This window comes from Chiloscyllium plagiosum, unplaced genomic scaffold (genome assembly GCF_037043375.1).
Source record: "Chiloscyllium plagiosum isolate Xiang-an unplaced genomic scaffold, Cpla_swu_hap1 HiC_scaffold_8, whole genome shotgun sequence".
Classification (NCBI taxonomy): domain Eukaryota; kingdom Metazoa; phylum Chordata; class Chondrichthyes; order Orectolobiformes; family Hemiscylliidae; genus Chiloscyllium; species Chiloscyllium plagiosum.
Genome location: NW_028270146.1, coordinates 100431599 through 100448477, shown reverse-complemented (window position 1 = coordinate 100448477; position 16879 = coordinate 100431599). Strand labels below are relative to the sequence as shown.

The following is a 16879-nucleotide window of genomic DNA, read 5'->3' as shown; positions in this document are numbered from 1 at the left end:
CAGACTCAATGGGCCAAATGGCCTACTTCTGCTCCTATATCTTATGAACTTATGAACCTACCTTCCCACCTTTTTTGTCATTTGCAAATTTGGCTACAGTACATTTTCTTACTTCCTCCAATATATAGGTAATGCCAACACTGATCCCTGTGGAAACCCACTTGTCATAGGTCACCAATCTGAAAAAGAATTCCTTATTCCTACTCACTGTTTCCTGCCCATTAGCCAATTCCCTATCCATGCCAATATACTACCTGCAACATCTTATGACCTAACTTTTGTGAGGTACCTTGTCAAATACCTTCTGGGAGTCCAAATGCAACACATCTACTAGTTCCCCTTTATCCACTCTGGTGGAGACTTCCTAGAAAAACTCAAATTAATTAGACACAATTTACCTTTCATGAAGCCATGCTGACTCTGCTTGATTAGATTATGATTTTCCAAATATGCTACTATTACATCCCTAATAATATGGAGTTTGGAGTGTGGCGAAGGATTGGAAAATCTCCTGCTAGCTGTTCTTGCCCACTGTTTGCCCACAAATATGTAAAGTGGTGTTTTTCTGTCTGGAGATCCGTGACCAGTGGGGTTCTGCAAAGATCAGATCTGTTATTTGTAATATTTGTAAATTATTTCGATGAAAATATGGGTGATTTGATTAGGAACTTTGCAGATCACATGCAAATTGATGGAGTTGTGGAAGAGGAAGGTTGTCAAAGGATACAGCACAATATGGATCAGTTGGAAAGTTGGAGAAATGGCAGATGGCGTTTTATCTGGACAAGTATCAACTGCTGCATTTTGGGAGGTCGAATGCAAGAGGAAAGTATACAGTAATGGCAGGACCCTCAGGAGCATTGATATACAGAGGGATCTTGGGATGCAAGTCCATAGCTTCTTGAAAGAGCAACAAAAGTGGATAAATTAGTAAAGTAGGAGTACAGATGCTTATGACAATAGACAATAGGTGCAGGAGTAGGCCGTTCTGTCCTTCGAGCCTGCACCACCATTCAATATGATCATGGCTGATCATCCTTAATCAGTATCCTGTTCCTGCCTTATCTCCATAAGCCTTGATTCCACAATCCTTGAGAGCTCTATCCAACTCTTTCTTAAATGGATCCAGAGACTGGGCCTCCACTGCCCTCTGGGGCAAAGCATTCCACACAGCCACCACTCTCTGGGTGAAGAAGTTTCTCCTCATTTCTGTCCTAAATGGTCTACTCCGTATTTTTAAACTGTGTCCTCTGGTTCGGCACTCACCCATCATGTTTACTGCCTCCAGAGTGTCCAATCCTTTAATAATCTTATATATCTCAATCAGATCCCCCCTCAGTCTTCTAAACTCAAGGGTATACAAGTCCAGTCGCTCCAGTCTTTCAGTGTAAGGTAATCCCGCCATTCCAGGAATTGACCTCGTGAACCTACGCTGCACTCCCTCAATAGCCAGAATGTCTTTCCGCAAATTTGGAGACCAGAACTGCACACAGTACTCCAGATGTGGTCTCACCAGGGCCCTGTACAGCTGCAGAAGAACCTCTTTGCTTCTATACTCAATCCCTCTTGTTATGAAGGCCAGCCTTCTTCACTACCTGCTGTACCTGCATGCTTACCTTCATTGACTGGTGTACAAGAACACCCAGATCTTTCCCCTTTACCTAAATTGATTCCATTTAGGTAGTAATCTGCCTTCCTGTTCTTGCCACCAAAGTGGATAACCATACATTTATCCACATTAAACTGCATCTGCCATGCATCTGACCACTCACCTAACTTGTCCAGGTCACCCTGTAATCTCCTAACATCCTCATCACATTTCACTCTGCCACCCAGCTTAGTATCATCAGAAAATTTGCTATTGTTATTACTAATACCATCTTCTATATCATTAACATATATTGTAAAAAGCTGCGGTCCCAGTACTGATCCCTGCGGTACCCCACTGGTCACTGCCTGCCATTCCGAAATGGAGCCGTTTATCACTACTCTTTGTTTCCTATCAGCCAACCAACTTTCAATCCAAGTTAGTACTTTGCCCCCAATACCATGCGCCCTAATTTTGCTCACTAACCTCCGATGTGGGACTTTATCAAAAGCTTTCTGAAAGTCCAGGTACACTACATCTACTGGATCTCCCTCGTCCATCTTCAGAGTTACATTCTCAAAAAATTCCAGAAGATTAATCAAGCATGATTTCCCATTCATAAATCCATGCTGCCTCTGACCTATCCTGTTACTACTATCCAGATGTGTCGTAATTTCATCCTTTATAATAGACTCCAGCATCTTTCCCACCAATGAGGTCAGACTAACTGGTCTATAATTTCCTGCTTTCTCTCTCCCACCTTTCTTAAAAAGTGGTACAACATTAGCCACTCTCCAATCCGCAGGAACTGATCCTGAATCTATTGAACTCTGGAAAATAATCACCAACGCATCCACGATTTCTCGAGCCACCTCCTTCAGTACACTGGGATGTAGACCATCAGGCCCCGGGGACTTATCAACCTTCAGACCTAACAGTCTTTCCAACACCAATTCCTGGAAAATATAAATTCCCTTAAGTTCAGGTCCTTCAGCCACTGTTACCTCAGGGAGATTGCTTGTGTCTTCCCCAGTGAACACAGATCTGAAGTACCAATTCAATTCTTCTGCCATTTCTTTATTCCCCGTAATATATTCCCCTGTTTCTGTCTTCAAGGGCCCAATTTTAGTCTTAACCATGTTTTTGCCTTTCACATACCTAAAAAAACTTTTACTATCCTCCTTTATATTATTGAGGAGAAAGTGATGTCTGCAGATGGGCTTATGCCCGAAACGTCGATTCTCCTGTTCCCTGGATGCCGCCTGACCTGCTGCGCTTTTTCAGCAACACATTTTCAGCTCCTTTATATTATTGGCCAGTTTACCTTCGTACCTCATTTTTTCTCTGCGTATTTCCTTCTTAGTAATACTCTGTTGTTCTTTTAAAGCTTCCCAGTCCTCCGTTTTCCCACTTATCTTTGCTATGTTATACTTTTTCTCTTTTAACTTTATATGTTTCTTAACTTCCCTCGTCAGCCACGGCCACCTCCTCCTAGGATCTTTCTTCCTTTTTGGAATGAACTGATCCTGCAACTTCCGCATTATACACAGAAATATCCGCCATTGATCCTCCACTGTCATCCCTGCTAAGGTATTGCACCATTGAACTTTGGCCAGCTCCTCCCTCATAGCTCCATAGTTCCCTTTATTCAACAGAAATATTGTCACTTCCGATTGTACCCTCTCCCTCTCAAATTGCAGACTGAAGCTTATTGTATTATGGTCACTCCTTCCCAAAGGCTCCTTCACTTCGAGGTCCCTGACCAATTCTGGTTCGTTGCACAATACCAGATCCAGAATTGCCTTCTCCCTGGTCGGCTCCAGCACCAGCTGTTCTAAGAATCCATCTCTGAGGCACTCCACAAAGTCTCTTTCTTGACGTCTAATACCATCCTGATTCTCCCAGTCTACCTGCATGTTGAAATCTCCCATAACAACATTATGGGCCTAATGTAGGAAAATAGAACCAGTTCAGCTTGGAAAACCTGGACAACATGGACGAGATGGACCAAAGCGTCTATTTGCTGTTATGACCCTATGACTTTAATTGCTCTCTCTGCGGATTATGTTATTGAAAGGAAAAAAGGGAATAAAATGACCTTCAGAAACACTGAAGGGAAAATTCTCAACTAGTGAATAAAAGATAGAATCAATGTGCAAACAACATTGCCTCATTAGCAAAGAATCAGCCAGAGTTAAGAGAAAACCAAACAAAAATGACTCATCGCGTCTGTGTCTGGATTGGTGCCAGAACTTCGTTTCTCTGACTTTGCTTTCCTTCCTCATTTGCAGTACTTGTATTGCCCCTCTTTGTCTGTCTGTTTGTGTATGGGAAGTTTTAAAGGGGTAGGTTTAAGTTATAAACTTATTAGTTAACAATTAATGTTTCTTTCTTGCCACTGGTTAAAAACAACTTGATTACAAATAAAACAGCAATTTCCTTGTTATGATAAAAATGTGGTGTGCATATTCTTTAAACCTGAATTACACTGTTAATTAAATTTGACTTATTCAGTGGTTTAATCAAATTTTCACATTTGTGACAATTCCGTGAATAGTAGAAATATCGAGAGCACTATTCAGTGAGTCATGATTGTAGTTAATGTAGTAAGGTACAGTTCATTCTGCTATAATGTGGCAGATAGGCAAAACTGAGGACTGCAGATGCTGGAAACCAGAGTTTAGATCAGAGTGGTGCTGGAAAAGCACAGCAGGTCAGGCAGCATCCGAGGAGCAGGAAAATCCGAAATGTTGATTTTCCTGCTCCTCGGATGCTGCCTGACCTGCTGTGCTTTTCCAGCACCACTCTGATCTAAACTATAATGTGGCAGTTGTCTTACTCTGCAACCTCGCGCTCTGGAAAACCGCCATAGAAAATCGTGCTGTAGAAGATTGCTATTAGAAAATTGCTAAACCCGTTCAGCAGAAAGTTTGCGTTATCCAAACAACATCCACAATTCATCAATCGTATTATAGCCAATTCGCACAGATGAAACACGTATTACAGCAGAACGACCTGTATGTAGCTTTGTCATGTTTGTAAGGAATCTATCCCAACCCGGAGATTGCAGGGACTCTGACATTAATTTCTAAATCTTCCCTAACCACAGGAGAGGTGCTGGAGGACTGAAGGGAGATTTGGAGAAATAACAGAGAATTACAGGCCAGTGAGTCTAACATCAATGGTAGCAAATGAGGGACAGAATTAATTTCCACTTGGAGACGAACCAAAAACTAAACAAGCATAAACATGGCTTTGTCAGGAGGACATCATGCCTGACAGGTTAGACTGTGTTTTTAAGGAGGTTTGTAGATTAAGGTGGTACTGTTCATACAATTTACTTGGATTTTAGTAGTTTGTGAGAAGATTTGTAGCTCAGGTGCTCGTTGTTGTGGTTCTGTTCGCCGAGCTGGGAATTTGTGTTGCAGACGTTTCGTCCCCTGTCTAGGTGACATCCTCAGTGCTTGGGAGCCTCATGTGAAGCGCTTCTGTGATGTTTCCTCCGGCATTTATAGTGGTTTGAATCTGCCGCTTCTGGTTGTCAGTTCTAGCTGTCTGTTGCAGAGGTCGGTACATTGGGTCCAGGTCGATGTGCTTATTGATTGAATCTGTGGATGAGTGCCATGCCTCTAGGAATTCCCTGGCTGTTCTCTGTTTGGCTTGTCCTATAATAGTAGTGTTGTCCCAGTCGAACTCATGTTGCTTGTCATCTGCGTGTGTGGCTACTAAGGATAGCTGGTCATGTCGTTTCGTGAATAGTCGGTGTTCATGGATGCGGATCGTTAGCTGTCTTCCTGTTTGTCCTATGTAGTGTTTTGTGCAGTCCTTGCATGGGATTTTGTACACTACTGCAAATGGACAGCTGGAACTGACAACCGGAAGCTGCAGATTCAAACCAGTATAAATGCCAGAGAAAAGATCACAGAAGCACTTCACAGGAGGCTCCCAAGCACTGAGGATGTCATCTAGACAGGGGACGAAACGTTTGCAACACAAATTCCCAGCTCGGCGAACAGAACCACAACAATAGTAAGGCTTTTGATAAAGTAATGTATGGGAGACTGGTCAAGGATGTAAGAGCTTCTTGGAATCTAGAGCAACTTGGAAAATTAGATCCAAAATTGACTGAGTGACAGAAGATTGTGAGTTACCCTCTGGTCAAAGGTTGTTTTTGTGACTGGAATTCTGTGTTCAGTGGCATACCACAGGGATCGGTGCTGGATTGCTTGCGTTAGTTGTGTACATATAGTAAGTCGCAGATAACATGGCAATTGATGGTGTGGGAACTAGTGAGGAGGAAAGCTCTGGGCTAAGGGATGATATAAATGTGCTGGTCAGATGGGCAGAACAGTGGTAAATGGAATACAAGAGCAGTGAAATTATGACTGAGGCAATAGCTAGGCCACAGCTTGAGTTCTGTGTGCAGTTCTGAGCACGACTATAGGGAGATTGTGATTTCACTGGATTGGGTGCAGAAAATATTCACCCAGATGTTGCCTGGAATGGAGCATTCCAGCTGTGAAGGGAGACTAGATGGGCAGGCGTGGTTCTCCTTTGAACTGATGTGGGGGAGTGTACAAAATTATGAGGAGCACAGGATAAGGTTGATAGGAATACACTTTTCTAGTTAGTTGTGGATCAATAACAAGGGCGCATAGATTTAAGGGCTGTATGTTTAGAGGGCATCAGGAAGAATATGTTGCATTTAAAGGTTGGTGGGGAAGAGGGGGATGTATTTGGAACTGTCAGAACTTTTTAAGAAGTATTCAGATAATCATTTGAAACACCGTAGCACATAAGTGCTGGACAATGGGTTTGGAACAGATAGATCGGAACGGCCTTTTCCCCGGCTGTGACAATGAATGGTGCCTGTGTACCAATATAAAGCGTACAGTACATGAGTTTTCAGTACATTGAACATTAAACAACCAAAACCACGAGCCGCCAGCATTCGCACAAACTGTAGCAATCTACAGAGGCTCCTCCCAGCTGATCATCTCAGTCACGTGGACACAGGGCCCGGACCCGCCCTATCCGCCAGTCGGGCATACATCTATTTGAAAAACACACTGCCCCGGAACAAAGGAGGCGTGATTTCCTCAAGAGGCGTGTAATTGGCGGCGGGTGCAGCCGTAGACGAGGTGGCCGAGTGGTTAAGGCGATGGACTGCTAATCCATTGTGCTCTGCACGCGTGGGTTCGAATCCCATCCTCGTCGACCTTTTTTTAACTTATATACACTGTACCTTGGTGGAAAAATTGTGAATACCCCATTTGTTCCTTTTTATAATTTCCCTCTTTCGCTTGGGTATCATCTGTCTCACTGGATGTTATTCTACAAATGCCAAGGGCCCGTACAATTTCCCCCAATCCACACATGTGTGAGAGACCAATTATCCCAGGCTGACCATAGAGGTCAGTGTGTGACCGAAGTCCCAGGTTGACCATAGAGGTTAGTGTGAGTGATTTGGAGCAATGTCCTTAGCTGAGATTTTTTTAAAAACGCATTCATTTGTATTTCCAGCTTAGCCAGCATTTTTTCCCACCCCCTAAATACTCAGACGGTTGTGACGAGTCAACTATTGCTGTGAGTCTGGAGTCCAGGGCAGGCAAGGATAGCAGATTTCCTTCAGTAAAAGTCATTAGTGAACCACAAGTTTTTTTTTAAATGATAATGGTCCGTAATTGCCGATTTTGATTAAATTCAAACCACCATCTGTCATGGTGAGATTTGAACCCGAGTCCCCAAGGTATTATTAGCTTGATGGTCTGTTTGACTAAGCTAGTCGAAAGCGAAGACTGCAACTGCTGGAGATTAGAGTGGTGCTGGAAAAGCTCAGCAGGTCAGGCAGCATCCGAGGAGCAGGAAAATCGATGTTTCGGGCAGGAGTCCTTCATCAGGAATGAGAAACGTCGACTTTCCTGCTTCTCTGATACTGCCTGACCTGCTGTGCTTTTTTTCATCACCACTCTAATCCCATATGACTAAGCTAGTCACATAATTGTGGGCGGCACGGTGGCACAGGTGGGCAGCACGGTGGCACAGTGGTTAGCACTGCTGCCTCACAGCGCCAGAGACCCGGGTTCAATTCCCGCCTCAGGCGACTGTCTGTGTGGAGTTTGCACAGTATTGGTGGGTAGCGCTTCGGCGGGTCGGTGTGGACTTGTTGGGCCGAAGGGCCTGTTTCCACACTGTAAGTAATCTAATCTAATAATCAGTCCATTGCCTCACCATTTCATGTCACTGATGGTGGACCTTCCAGGACTAAGAGGTAAACACGAAAGCAAATCTGAACCAAATCTTAGCTGAAGACAGGAAATATTTCTTCACTGTTATTCCAGGTTATTCATTATCTGCGGACACTCTTTGTGCATTCAGATTTGGCTGCATTCCCCTCAGCTGAGAGTCTGGGAGGGCATCAAGGTGAACACTAATTTGGGAATGTCCTGCCGTGTATTAACCTTTACACTCTTGGGACCCAATAAAACAACCTCAGCCCCAGTCCATGGCATCCACAAGATCTAAAAGGCATCTTTTTCACACAGAGGGTGGTTTGTGATAGGAACGGGCTGCCAGAGGAAGTGGTGGAGACGGGTACAGTTACAACGTTTAAAAGACATTTGGACAGATACACGAATAGGAAGGGTTTAGAGGGACATGGGCCCAACGCAGGCAAGTGGGGCTAGTTCAGTCTAGGAAACCTGGTCGGCATGAACAAGGCAGGCCGAAGGATCTGTATCCTTGCCGTATGGCTCCATGACTTTGTCCTGCCTGTAGCCCCAGTAGAGTTATGGAGCTGACTGATGGTATTATTAATAACATTAGCAAATTTGCTGATGATACTAAGCTGGGTGGCAGGGTGAAATGTGATGAGGATGTTAGGAGATTACAGGGTGACCTGGACAAGTTAGGTGAGTGGTCAGATGCATGGCAGATGCAGTTTAATGTGGATAAATGTATGGTTATTCACTTTGGTGGCAAGAACAGGAAGGCAGATTACTACCTAAATGGAATCAATTTAGGTAAAGGGGCAGTACCCAGAGAGATCTGGGTGTTCTTGTACACCAGTCAATGAAGGTAAGCATGCAAGTACAGCAGGTAGTGAAGAAGGCTGGCCTTCATAACAAGAGGGATTGAGTATAGAAGCAAAGAGGTTCTTCTGCAGCTGTACAGGGCCCTGGTGAGACCACATCTGGAGTACTGTGTGCAGTTCTGGTCTCCAAATTTGAGGAAAGACATTCTGGCTATTGAGGGAGTGCAGCGTAGGTTCACGAGGTCAATTCCTGGAATGGCGGGATTACCTTACACTGAAAGACTGGAGCGACTGGGCTTGTATACCCTTGAGTTTAGAAGACTGAGAGGGGATCTGATTGAGACATATAAGATTATTAAAGGATTGGACACTCTGGAGGCAGAAAACATGATGGGTGAGTGCCGAACCAGAGGACACAGCTTAAAAATACAGGGTAGACCATTTAGGACAGAGATGAGGAGAAACTTCTTCACCCAGAGAGTGGTGGCTGTGTGGAATGCTTTGCCCCAGAGGGCAGTGGAGGCCCAGTCTCTGGATCCATTTAAGAAAGAGTTGGATAGAGCTCTCAAGGATTGTGGAATCAAGGCTTATGGAGATAAGGCAGGAACAGGATACTGATTAAGGATGATCAGCCACGATCAAATTGAATGGTGGTGCAGGCTCGAAGGGCAGAATGGCCTACTCCTGCACCTATTGTCTATTGTCTATTGACTCAGCATCTCAACCAGCAGAAAGGTCATTGGGAGCAGGAGGCAGGGATGTAGGAAAGAAAGGTAAACGGGAGAGGGGCGTGGGTCCCGGGTGGAGGGTCCTGAGTTGTGTGGAGGGGCTTTTGTGAGCGTCCCGGGGAATTTGCTAAGGAGCCTCTGCTGATTGGTGAACCAGTTGCCGAAGACTCGTAATCTGCAAGGAGGCTCCTCTTCTAGAATATTTGTACAAGTAGGAGCATGCAATGAGTCAGAGACTACAAACACAGGCTGCTGCACGCTCCCACAGCCAGGCATCGAACGGTGAGTAAAATTCTCTCTCTCTCTCTGTCTCTGAAAGACACACATACTGTAAAGCGAAAATCTTTCAGGTAGATGCCGGGATTGACGTAGCGGCAGAGGGTGGTGGTTGAAGTTTTAGGCAGCTATGCGAGATACCTGAGCTGCAGGTTCTGGGATTCTGACAGGCAGCTGGAGTTTCTGCTTCAAGTCACTGCTGGCTCTGAACGCAAGCCTCAGCTGCTGAGAGAGACCACGAATCCTTCGGTGTGTGCCTGCACACCTCGTGGTGGTGCTTTCGCACGGGGCTGCAGCGTACGGAGAAAGAGAAGGTAGACTCCGGAGTTGGGGTGTGAGAGGGGAGGTGCTGTTGCAATTGGGTGCGAAGTGAAAGTTGCAGTTATGCAACTCGCTGCCACATATTCACCCACAGTCAGAAATTGCAGTATGGGGAGGGGGCTGGCGCTACATTTCTCCTCTGAAGATCGATCTTTGCATATTAGGGGTCTCTAATGGTACTGCCTGTATTTGCAGATGTTCCCAAGGGTCTGTGTATTTACAAAATGTATATATTTACAGTTGTCCCTGAGAATGCGCCTGTTTTTCCAGGGGTGTTTAAGAGTGTGTCTATATTTAGAGGAGTCTCTGAGTGTGCGTCTGTATTTACAGGGGTACCTAAGAGCGTGTCCGTGTTCACAGGGGTACCTAAGAGGTTGTCCGTGTTTACAGGTGCCCCTGAGAAGGTGTCTGTATATACTGACACAGCCCCCTAACCAATCTATAAATACTGACCCCCCCCCCCTCCAAAAAAGTGGGAATACTGGTACTGTTGACTGGGAATACAATAATTCAAGTAGTTTAGATGGGTCAGTTTTTTGTTTAATGTGTGCAGGAGGATTTTCTGACACAGTATGTAGGCAGGCCAACAAGGGGCAATGCCATATTGGATTTGGTACAGGAGAATGAACCCAGCTAGGTGTTAGATTTGGAGGTAGGTAAGCACTTCGGTGATAGTGACCATAATTAGGTTATGTTTACAAAAGCAATGAGCAGGGATAGGTATATACCACAGGGAAAGAGGTATAACTGGGGGGGGGGGGAAGGCAATTATGATGCGATTAGGCACGATTTAGGATGCATAGGATGGGGAAGGAAACTGCAGGGGATGGACACAATTGAAATGTGGAGCTTGTTCAAGGAACAGCTACTGTGGATCCTTGATAAGTCCGTACCTGTCAGGCAGGAAGATAGTTGGTGAGAGAGGGAGCCATGGTTTACTAAAGAAGATGAAGCTCTTGACAAGAGGAAGAAGAAGGCTTATGTGAGGATGAGGCGTGAAGGCTCAGTTAGACAGCTTAAGAGTTAGAAGTTAGCCAGAAAAGATCTAAAAGATCTAAGAAGTCAGGAGGGGACATGAGAAGTTGTTGGCGGTGAGGATCAAGGAAAGCCCTAAGGCCTTCTATAGGTATATCAGGAATAAAAGAATGATTAGAGAAAGATTAGGGCCAACCAAAGATCATAGTACTAAGTTGTGTGTGGAATCTGAGGACATAGTGGAAGCGCTTAATAAATACTTTTCATCAGTATTCACATTGGAAAAGAGCAATGTTAGTGAGAACACAGTGATACAGGCTACTAGATTAGATGGGATTGTGGTTGACCATGAGGAGGTTTTAGCAATTTTGGAACAACTGAAAATAGATAAGACCCCTGGGCCGGATGGGATTTATCCTCTGATTCTCTGGGAAGTCAGGGAGTAAGTTGCAGAGCCTTTGGCTTTGATCTTGATTTCATCATTGTTGACAGGAGTAGTGCCAGAAGACTGTAGGATAGCAAATGTTGTTCCCTTGTTTAAGAAGGGGAGTTGAGACAACTCGGGGAAATTATAGGCCAATGAGCCTTACTTCGGTTGTGGGTAAGGTGTTGGAAAAGGTTATAAGAGATAGAATTTAGAATCATCTGGAAAGGAATAATTTGATTAGGGATAGTCAACACGGTTTTGTGAAGGGTAGGTCTTGCCCCATTAACCTTACTGAGTTCTTCGAGAAGGTGACAAAACAGATGGATGAAGCTAAAGTGGTTAATGTGGTGTATATGGACTTCAGTAAGGTATTTGATAAGGTTCCACATGGTAGGCTATTGCATAAAATACAGAGTTTCGGGATTGAAGGTGACTTAGTGAATTGGATCAGAAATTGACTGGCTGACAGAGGACAGAGAGTGGTGGTTGATGGAAATGTTCATTCTGGAGCTCAGTTACCAGTGGTGTGCTGCAAGGATCTGTTTTGGGGTCACTGCTGTTTATCATTTTTATAAATGATCTGGATGTGGAGGTAGAAGGATGGGTTAGTAAATTTGCAGATGGCACTAAGGTAAGTAGAGTTGTGGATAGTGTCGAAGGATGTTGAGGTTTAGAGGGACATAGATAAGATGCAGAGTTGGGCTGAGAAGTGGCAAATAGAGTTTAATGGGGAAAAGTGTGAGGTAGCTCAGTTCGGCAGAAATATCAGGAATGCAGAGTAGTGCTAATGGTAAAATTCTTGGCAGTGTAGATGAACAGAGAGAAGTTGGTGTCCAGGTGCATAAATCCCTGAAAGTTGTCACCAAGGTTGATAGGGTTGTTAAGAAGGCATATGGTGTGTTGGTGTTTATTGGTAGGGGAATTAATTTTAGGAGCCACGCGGCCATGCTTCACTGTACAAGACACTGGTAAGGCTGCACCTGGAGTATTGTGTGCAGTTCTGGTCACCACATTATACGAAGGATGTGGAAGCTTTGGAAAGTGTTCAGAGGAGACTTACTAGGATGTTGCCTGGTATGGAAGGAAGGTCTTACAAGGAAAGGCTGAGAGAACTGAGGCTAATTTCATTGGAGATAAGAAGGTTGTGAGGTGACTTAATCAAGACATATAAGATAATCAGAGGAGTAGATAGGGTGGACAGTGAGAGCCTTTGTCCTCGGATGGTGAAGGCTAACACGAGGGGACATAGCTTTAAATTGAGGGGTGATAGATTTAGGACAGATGTCAGGGGTAGCTTCTTTACTCAGAGAGAAGTAGGGGTGTGGAACGGCCTGCCTGTAGACTCGCCGATGTTAAGGGCATTTAAATGGACATTGGACATACATATGTACATATGGATAATAATGAAACAGTGTAGGTTAGATGGGCATCAGATTAATTTCACAAGTCGGCATAACATCGAGGGCCGAAGGGCCTGTACTGTGCTGTAACGTTCCATGTTCTAAGTACACAGGGGTGTTGACAGATTTTTATCTCTATGGGAATTGAGAGATGTAGCCAAAATAAACAAGAGAGTACTGGAAAACTCAACATGTCAGGCCGCAGCTGGAGAGAGAAAGAGAGTTAATATTTCACATCCTGTGACCCTTCGCCAGAACCATGCAGAAACTGGACTAGAAGCATTAACTCTATTTTCTTTCTCCCAATGCTGCCAGCCCTGTGGAACTTATCCAGCATTCCCTGTTTTTGTTTCAGATTCCCAGCATCTGCAGGCATTGTGTTTATTGTACAGCAAAAATAGGGGAGAGGTGGGGCTGAGCAGCTTTGATTGGATTGTAGAGTAGGTTTGAGGGGCTGAATGGCCTATGTCTGCTCCTCTTTCCTGACAGACATTTTCTAACCAATCTGTTCATGTGTTACGACCCACATCCAGAGCAGACAGGATGTGAACCCAGGCCTACCTGGCTCAAAGGTAGGGACACTACTAGTGCACTGCAAAAGCCTCTCCTTTATGTTTCTATATTCATGGCTCCACCATGACTGCGTGTGATGATCGCCAGGAACATCAGAGACTATCCTGTTCACATGGCTTCGAGGAAGGAACTATCAGTATTAGTTAGAGTGTGTGTCCAAACTCAAAGGTAGGTTGTACCCTCTAGAATGGCACATCAGACATCCAGTGCCTCATTACTGTGGATAGGCTCCTCAACATTGGGTATTCAGTCTCTGGATTCTCTTTAATTCCTGCCCATTGCTTCACTATTTCCTGCCTTGCCATCCCACAGCATGGTCGCTTGCTGAATTCTCTTCCAGAAACAAAGTCCACAGCAGACAGGAAAAAACAAGGTTCACCGACTTTGCCATGTCAGCTGGCCTAGCATTTATTGCCTGTCCATAGTTGCCCCTTGAGAAGGTGGTGGTGAGTTGCCATCTTGAACTGCTGCAGTCCACCTGCCCTTAGGGAGGGAATTCCAGGATTTTACCCCAATGACATTAGATCCCAGCTGTCACTGCCCACTTCACACTAGATCTGCCACCCCGCCACCCTCTCCTGGGTGTACATCCAGAGACTCCCCATCTGTCCTGCGCGGGTGACCGTCGCTGTCTGAATTGATGGCAGGGTTTTCTGCATCTGGCATCTGGTACCCTCTGAGGTGAGGCAGCTAAGGATGGTGTCAAGCAAGGCTCTGGGCATCTGAATGCAAGAACAGACAAAGGAAGAGTTGGTATGAAGGAAGGAGTTGGGACTGGGGGTGTGGGTGGAGGGAGCGGAGGGAGGGGTGTTGGTTGGAGAGTGTGAAAAGCAAGAGTCCAGTGTTGTTCATTTTACACCAGTGAGTGGGATGAGGCTGCGGTGGAATTGAAGAAACTGGTTAGTTGCTATTCCAACAGTTTGCAGCAACCTGTCCTCCTAGCAGCTCAGGAGATGTCGGTGTGCTTGTTCACCACTCTCTCTCTGTAGATCACTTAGCGCCAAGTGTGAATTTCTCCTGCAACAGAAAAGGCGAACCGTACAGTGAGCCTATGCAATGTCTTAGGGTGTTGCTGAGTAGCTGGCCATTTTATGGAAGTCTTGAGCTGGGGGTGTTTAGATCAGAGTGGTGGTGGAAAAGCACAGCAGGTCAAGCAGCATCCGAGAAGCAGGAAAATCGAGGTTTCGGTCAAAAGCCCTTCATCAGGAATCTTCATTCCTGAAAGGCTTTTGCCCGAAACATCGATTTTCCTGCTCCTCCAATGCTGCCTGACCTGCTGTGCTTTTCCAGCACCACTCTAATCTAAACTCTCGTTTCCAGCATCTGCAGTCCTCACTTTTGCCTAGTTGAGCTGGGGGTGTGGTGAGCCTTGCAGTGGTGGTAAGGCTCTGAGGGTGAGTGGGGGGTGGGGGGGAGGTGGCGGAGAGAGGGTGAGCCTTGCGATGGTGGTAAGGTGGAACAATTCCATTTTGTACAATTCATTCACCAGATGAGGGCATGTATTGCCCATCCCTAATTGGCAAGAGGGTAGTGAAGAGTCAAACACATTGTTATCGGTCTGGAGTCACATTTAGGCAGACCAGGTAAGGACTATTAACCAGTTTGTCCAACAGTCTTTTCATGGTCATCATTAATTTCAGATTTTTAAACAAAAAATTGAGTTCAAATTCCACCATCTGCCATGGGCTGCAGTTGAACCCAGATCCCCAGGTACATGAATTAACAGCCCAGCAATAATACCAGTAGACTGTCACTTGCTGATGCAGAGTATTGTGCGTCTGGGGGTATTGAGCAATGTGAGTGGTGCAGAGTGCAGTGGGTAGCAGATATTGTACCAAGGTGACATTGACTGACCTTGATCATCCAGTGAAGTCATTGCACTTACCAGCTTCTGAGAATTGGACTTTGCACAGAGGGTGGTAGGTGCCTGGAACACGTTGCCAGCAGAGGTCATAGAGGCAGGCACGGTAGATTCATTTAGAACATAGAACATAGAAAAATACAGTGCAGTAGAGGCCTTTTGGCCCTCGATGTTGCTCCGATCCAAGCCCACCTAACCTACACTAGCCCACTATCCTCCATATGCCTATCCAATGCCCGCTTAAATGCCCATAAAGAGGGAGAGTCCACCATTGCTACTGGCAGGGCATTCCATGAACTCACGACTCGCTGAGTAAAGAATCTACCCCTAGCATCTGTTCTAAACCTACCACCCCTTAATTTAAAGCTATGACCCTTCGTAATAGCTGACTCCATATGTGGAAAAAGGTTCTCATGATCAACCCTATCTAAACCCCTAATCATCTTGCACACCTCTATCAAGTCACCCCTAAACCTTCTTTTCTCCAATGAAAACAACCCCAAGTGCCTCAGTCTTTCCTCATACGATCTTCCTACCATACCAGGCAACATCCTGGTAAACCTCCTCTGCACCCGTTCCAGTGCCTCCACATCCTTCCTATAGTATGGCGACCAAAACTGCACACAATACTCCAGATGCGGCCGCACCAGAGTCTTATACAACTGCAACATGACCTCAGGACTCAATTCCTCTACCAAGAAAAGCCAGTATGCCATATGCCTTCTTCACCGCACTATTTACCTGGGTGGCAACTTTCAGAGATCTGTGTACATGGACACCAAGATCCCTCTGCTCATCCACACTACCAAGTATCCGACCGTTAGCCCAGTACCCCATCTTTTTGTTACTCTTACCAAAGTGAATCACCTCACACTTACCTACATTGAACACCATTTGCCACCTTTCTGCCCAGCTCTGCAGCTTATCTATATCCCGCTGTAACCTGACACATCCTTCCTCACTGTCAACAACTCCACCAACTTTCGTATCATTCGCAAACTTGCTCACCCAACCTTCTAGCCCCTCCTCCAGGTCATTTATAAAAATGACAAACAGCAATTGTCCCAAAACAGATCCTTGCGGAACATCGCTAGTAACTGCACTCCAAGATGAACCTTTATCATCAACTACTACCCTCTGTCTTCTTCCAGCCAGCCAATTCCTAATCCAAACCTCCAACTCACCCTCAATGCCATACCTCCGTATTTTTTGCAGTAGCCTACCATGGGGAACCTTATCAAACGCCTTACTAAAATCCATATACACCACATCTACCGCTTTACCCTCGTCAACTTCCTTAGTCACCTTCTCAAAGAATTCAATAAGGTTTGTGAGGCACGACCTGCCCTTCACAAAACCATGCTGACTATAGTTACTAGGGTTATCCCTACTCCCCTTCTTGAACAAGGGAACCACATTTGCTATCCTCCAGTCTTCTGGCACTATTCCTGTAGACAACGAGGACATAAAAATCAAGGCCAATGGCTCTGCAATCTCCTCCCTTGCTTCCCAGAGAATCCTAGGATAAATGCCATCAGGCCCAGGGAACTTATCTATTTTCACCCTTTCCAGAATTTCCAACACCTCTTCCCTACATACCTCAAAGCCGTCCATTCTAATTAATTGTGACTCTTTTAAGGTGCGTCTGGACAGATGCAAGAGTAGGTGGGGATACAGATGCTTAGGAATTGGACGAT

At 45.2% G+C, this 16879-nt stretch overlaps 1 protein-coding gene and 1 non-coding gene across 3 annotated transcripts in view; both read left to right on the top strand.

Moving 5' to 3' along the window:
* The first annotated feature begins 6723 nt into the window (after positions 1–6723).
* Positions 6724–6805, top strand: trnas-gcu (transfer RNA serine (anticodon GCU)). Its single transcript has one exon. It is a non-coding gene; the product is annotated as a tRNA-Ser (tRNA).
* Positions 6806–9499: 2694 nt separating this feature from the next.
* The window catches only part of LOC122553999 (serine/threonine-protein kinase PAK 4-like), a 61554-nt gene continuing 54174 nt past the window's right edge, over positions 9500–16879 (top strand). The window contains exon 1 of one of the 2 annotated variants that reach the window (XM_043698485.2): positions 9500–9631. In XM_043698485.2, the coding sequence (XP_043554420.2) occupies positions 9574–9631 (58 nt within the window). In that variant the 5' untranslated portion in view covers positions 9500–9573. Of the gene's footprint in view, positions 9632–9788; positions 9940–16879 lie in introns of those variants that run through there. The other variant, XM_043698486.2, reaches the window with a different exon arrangement.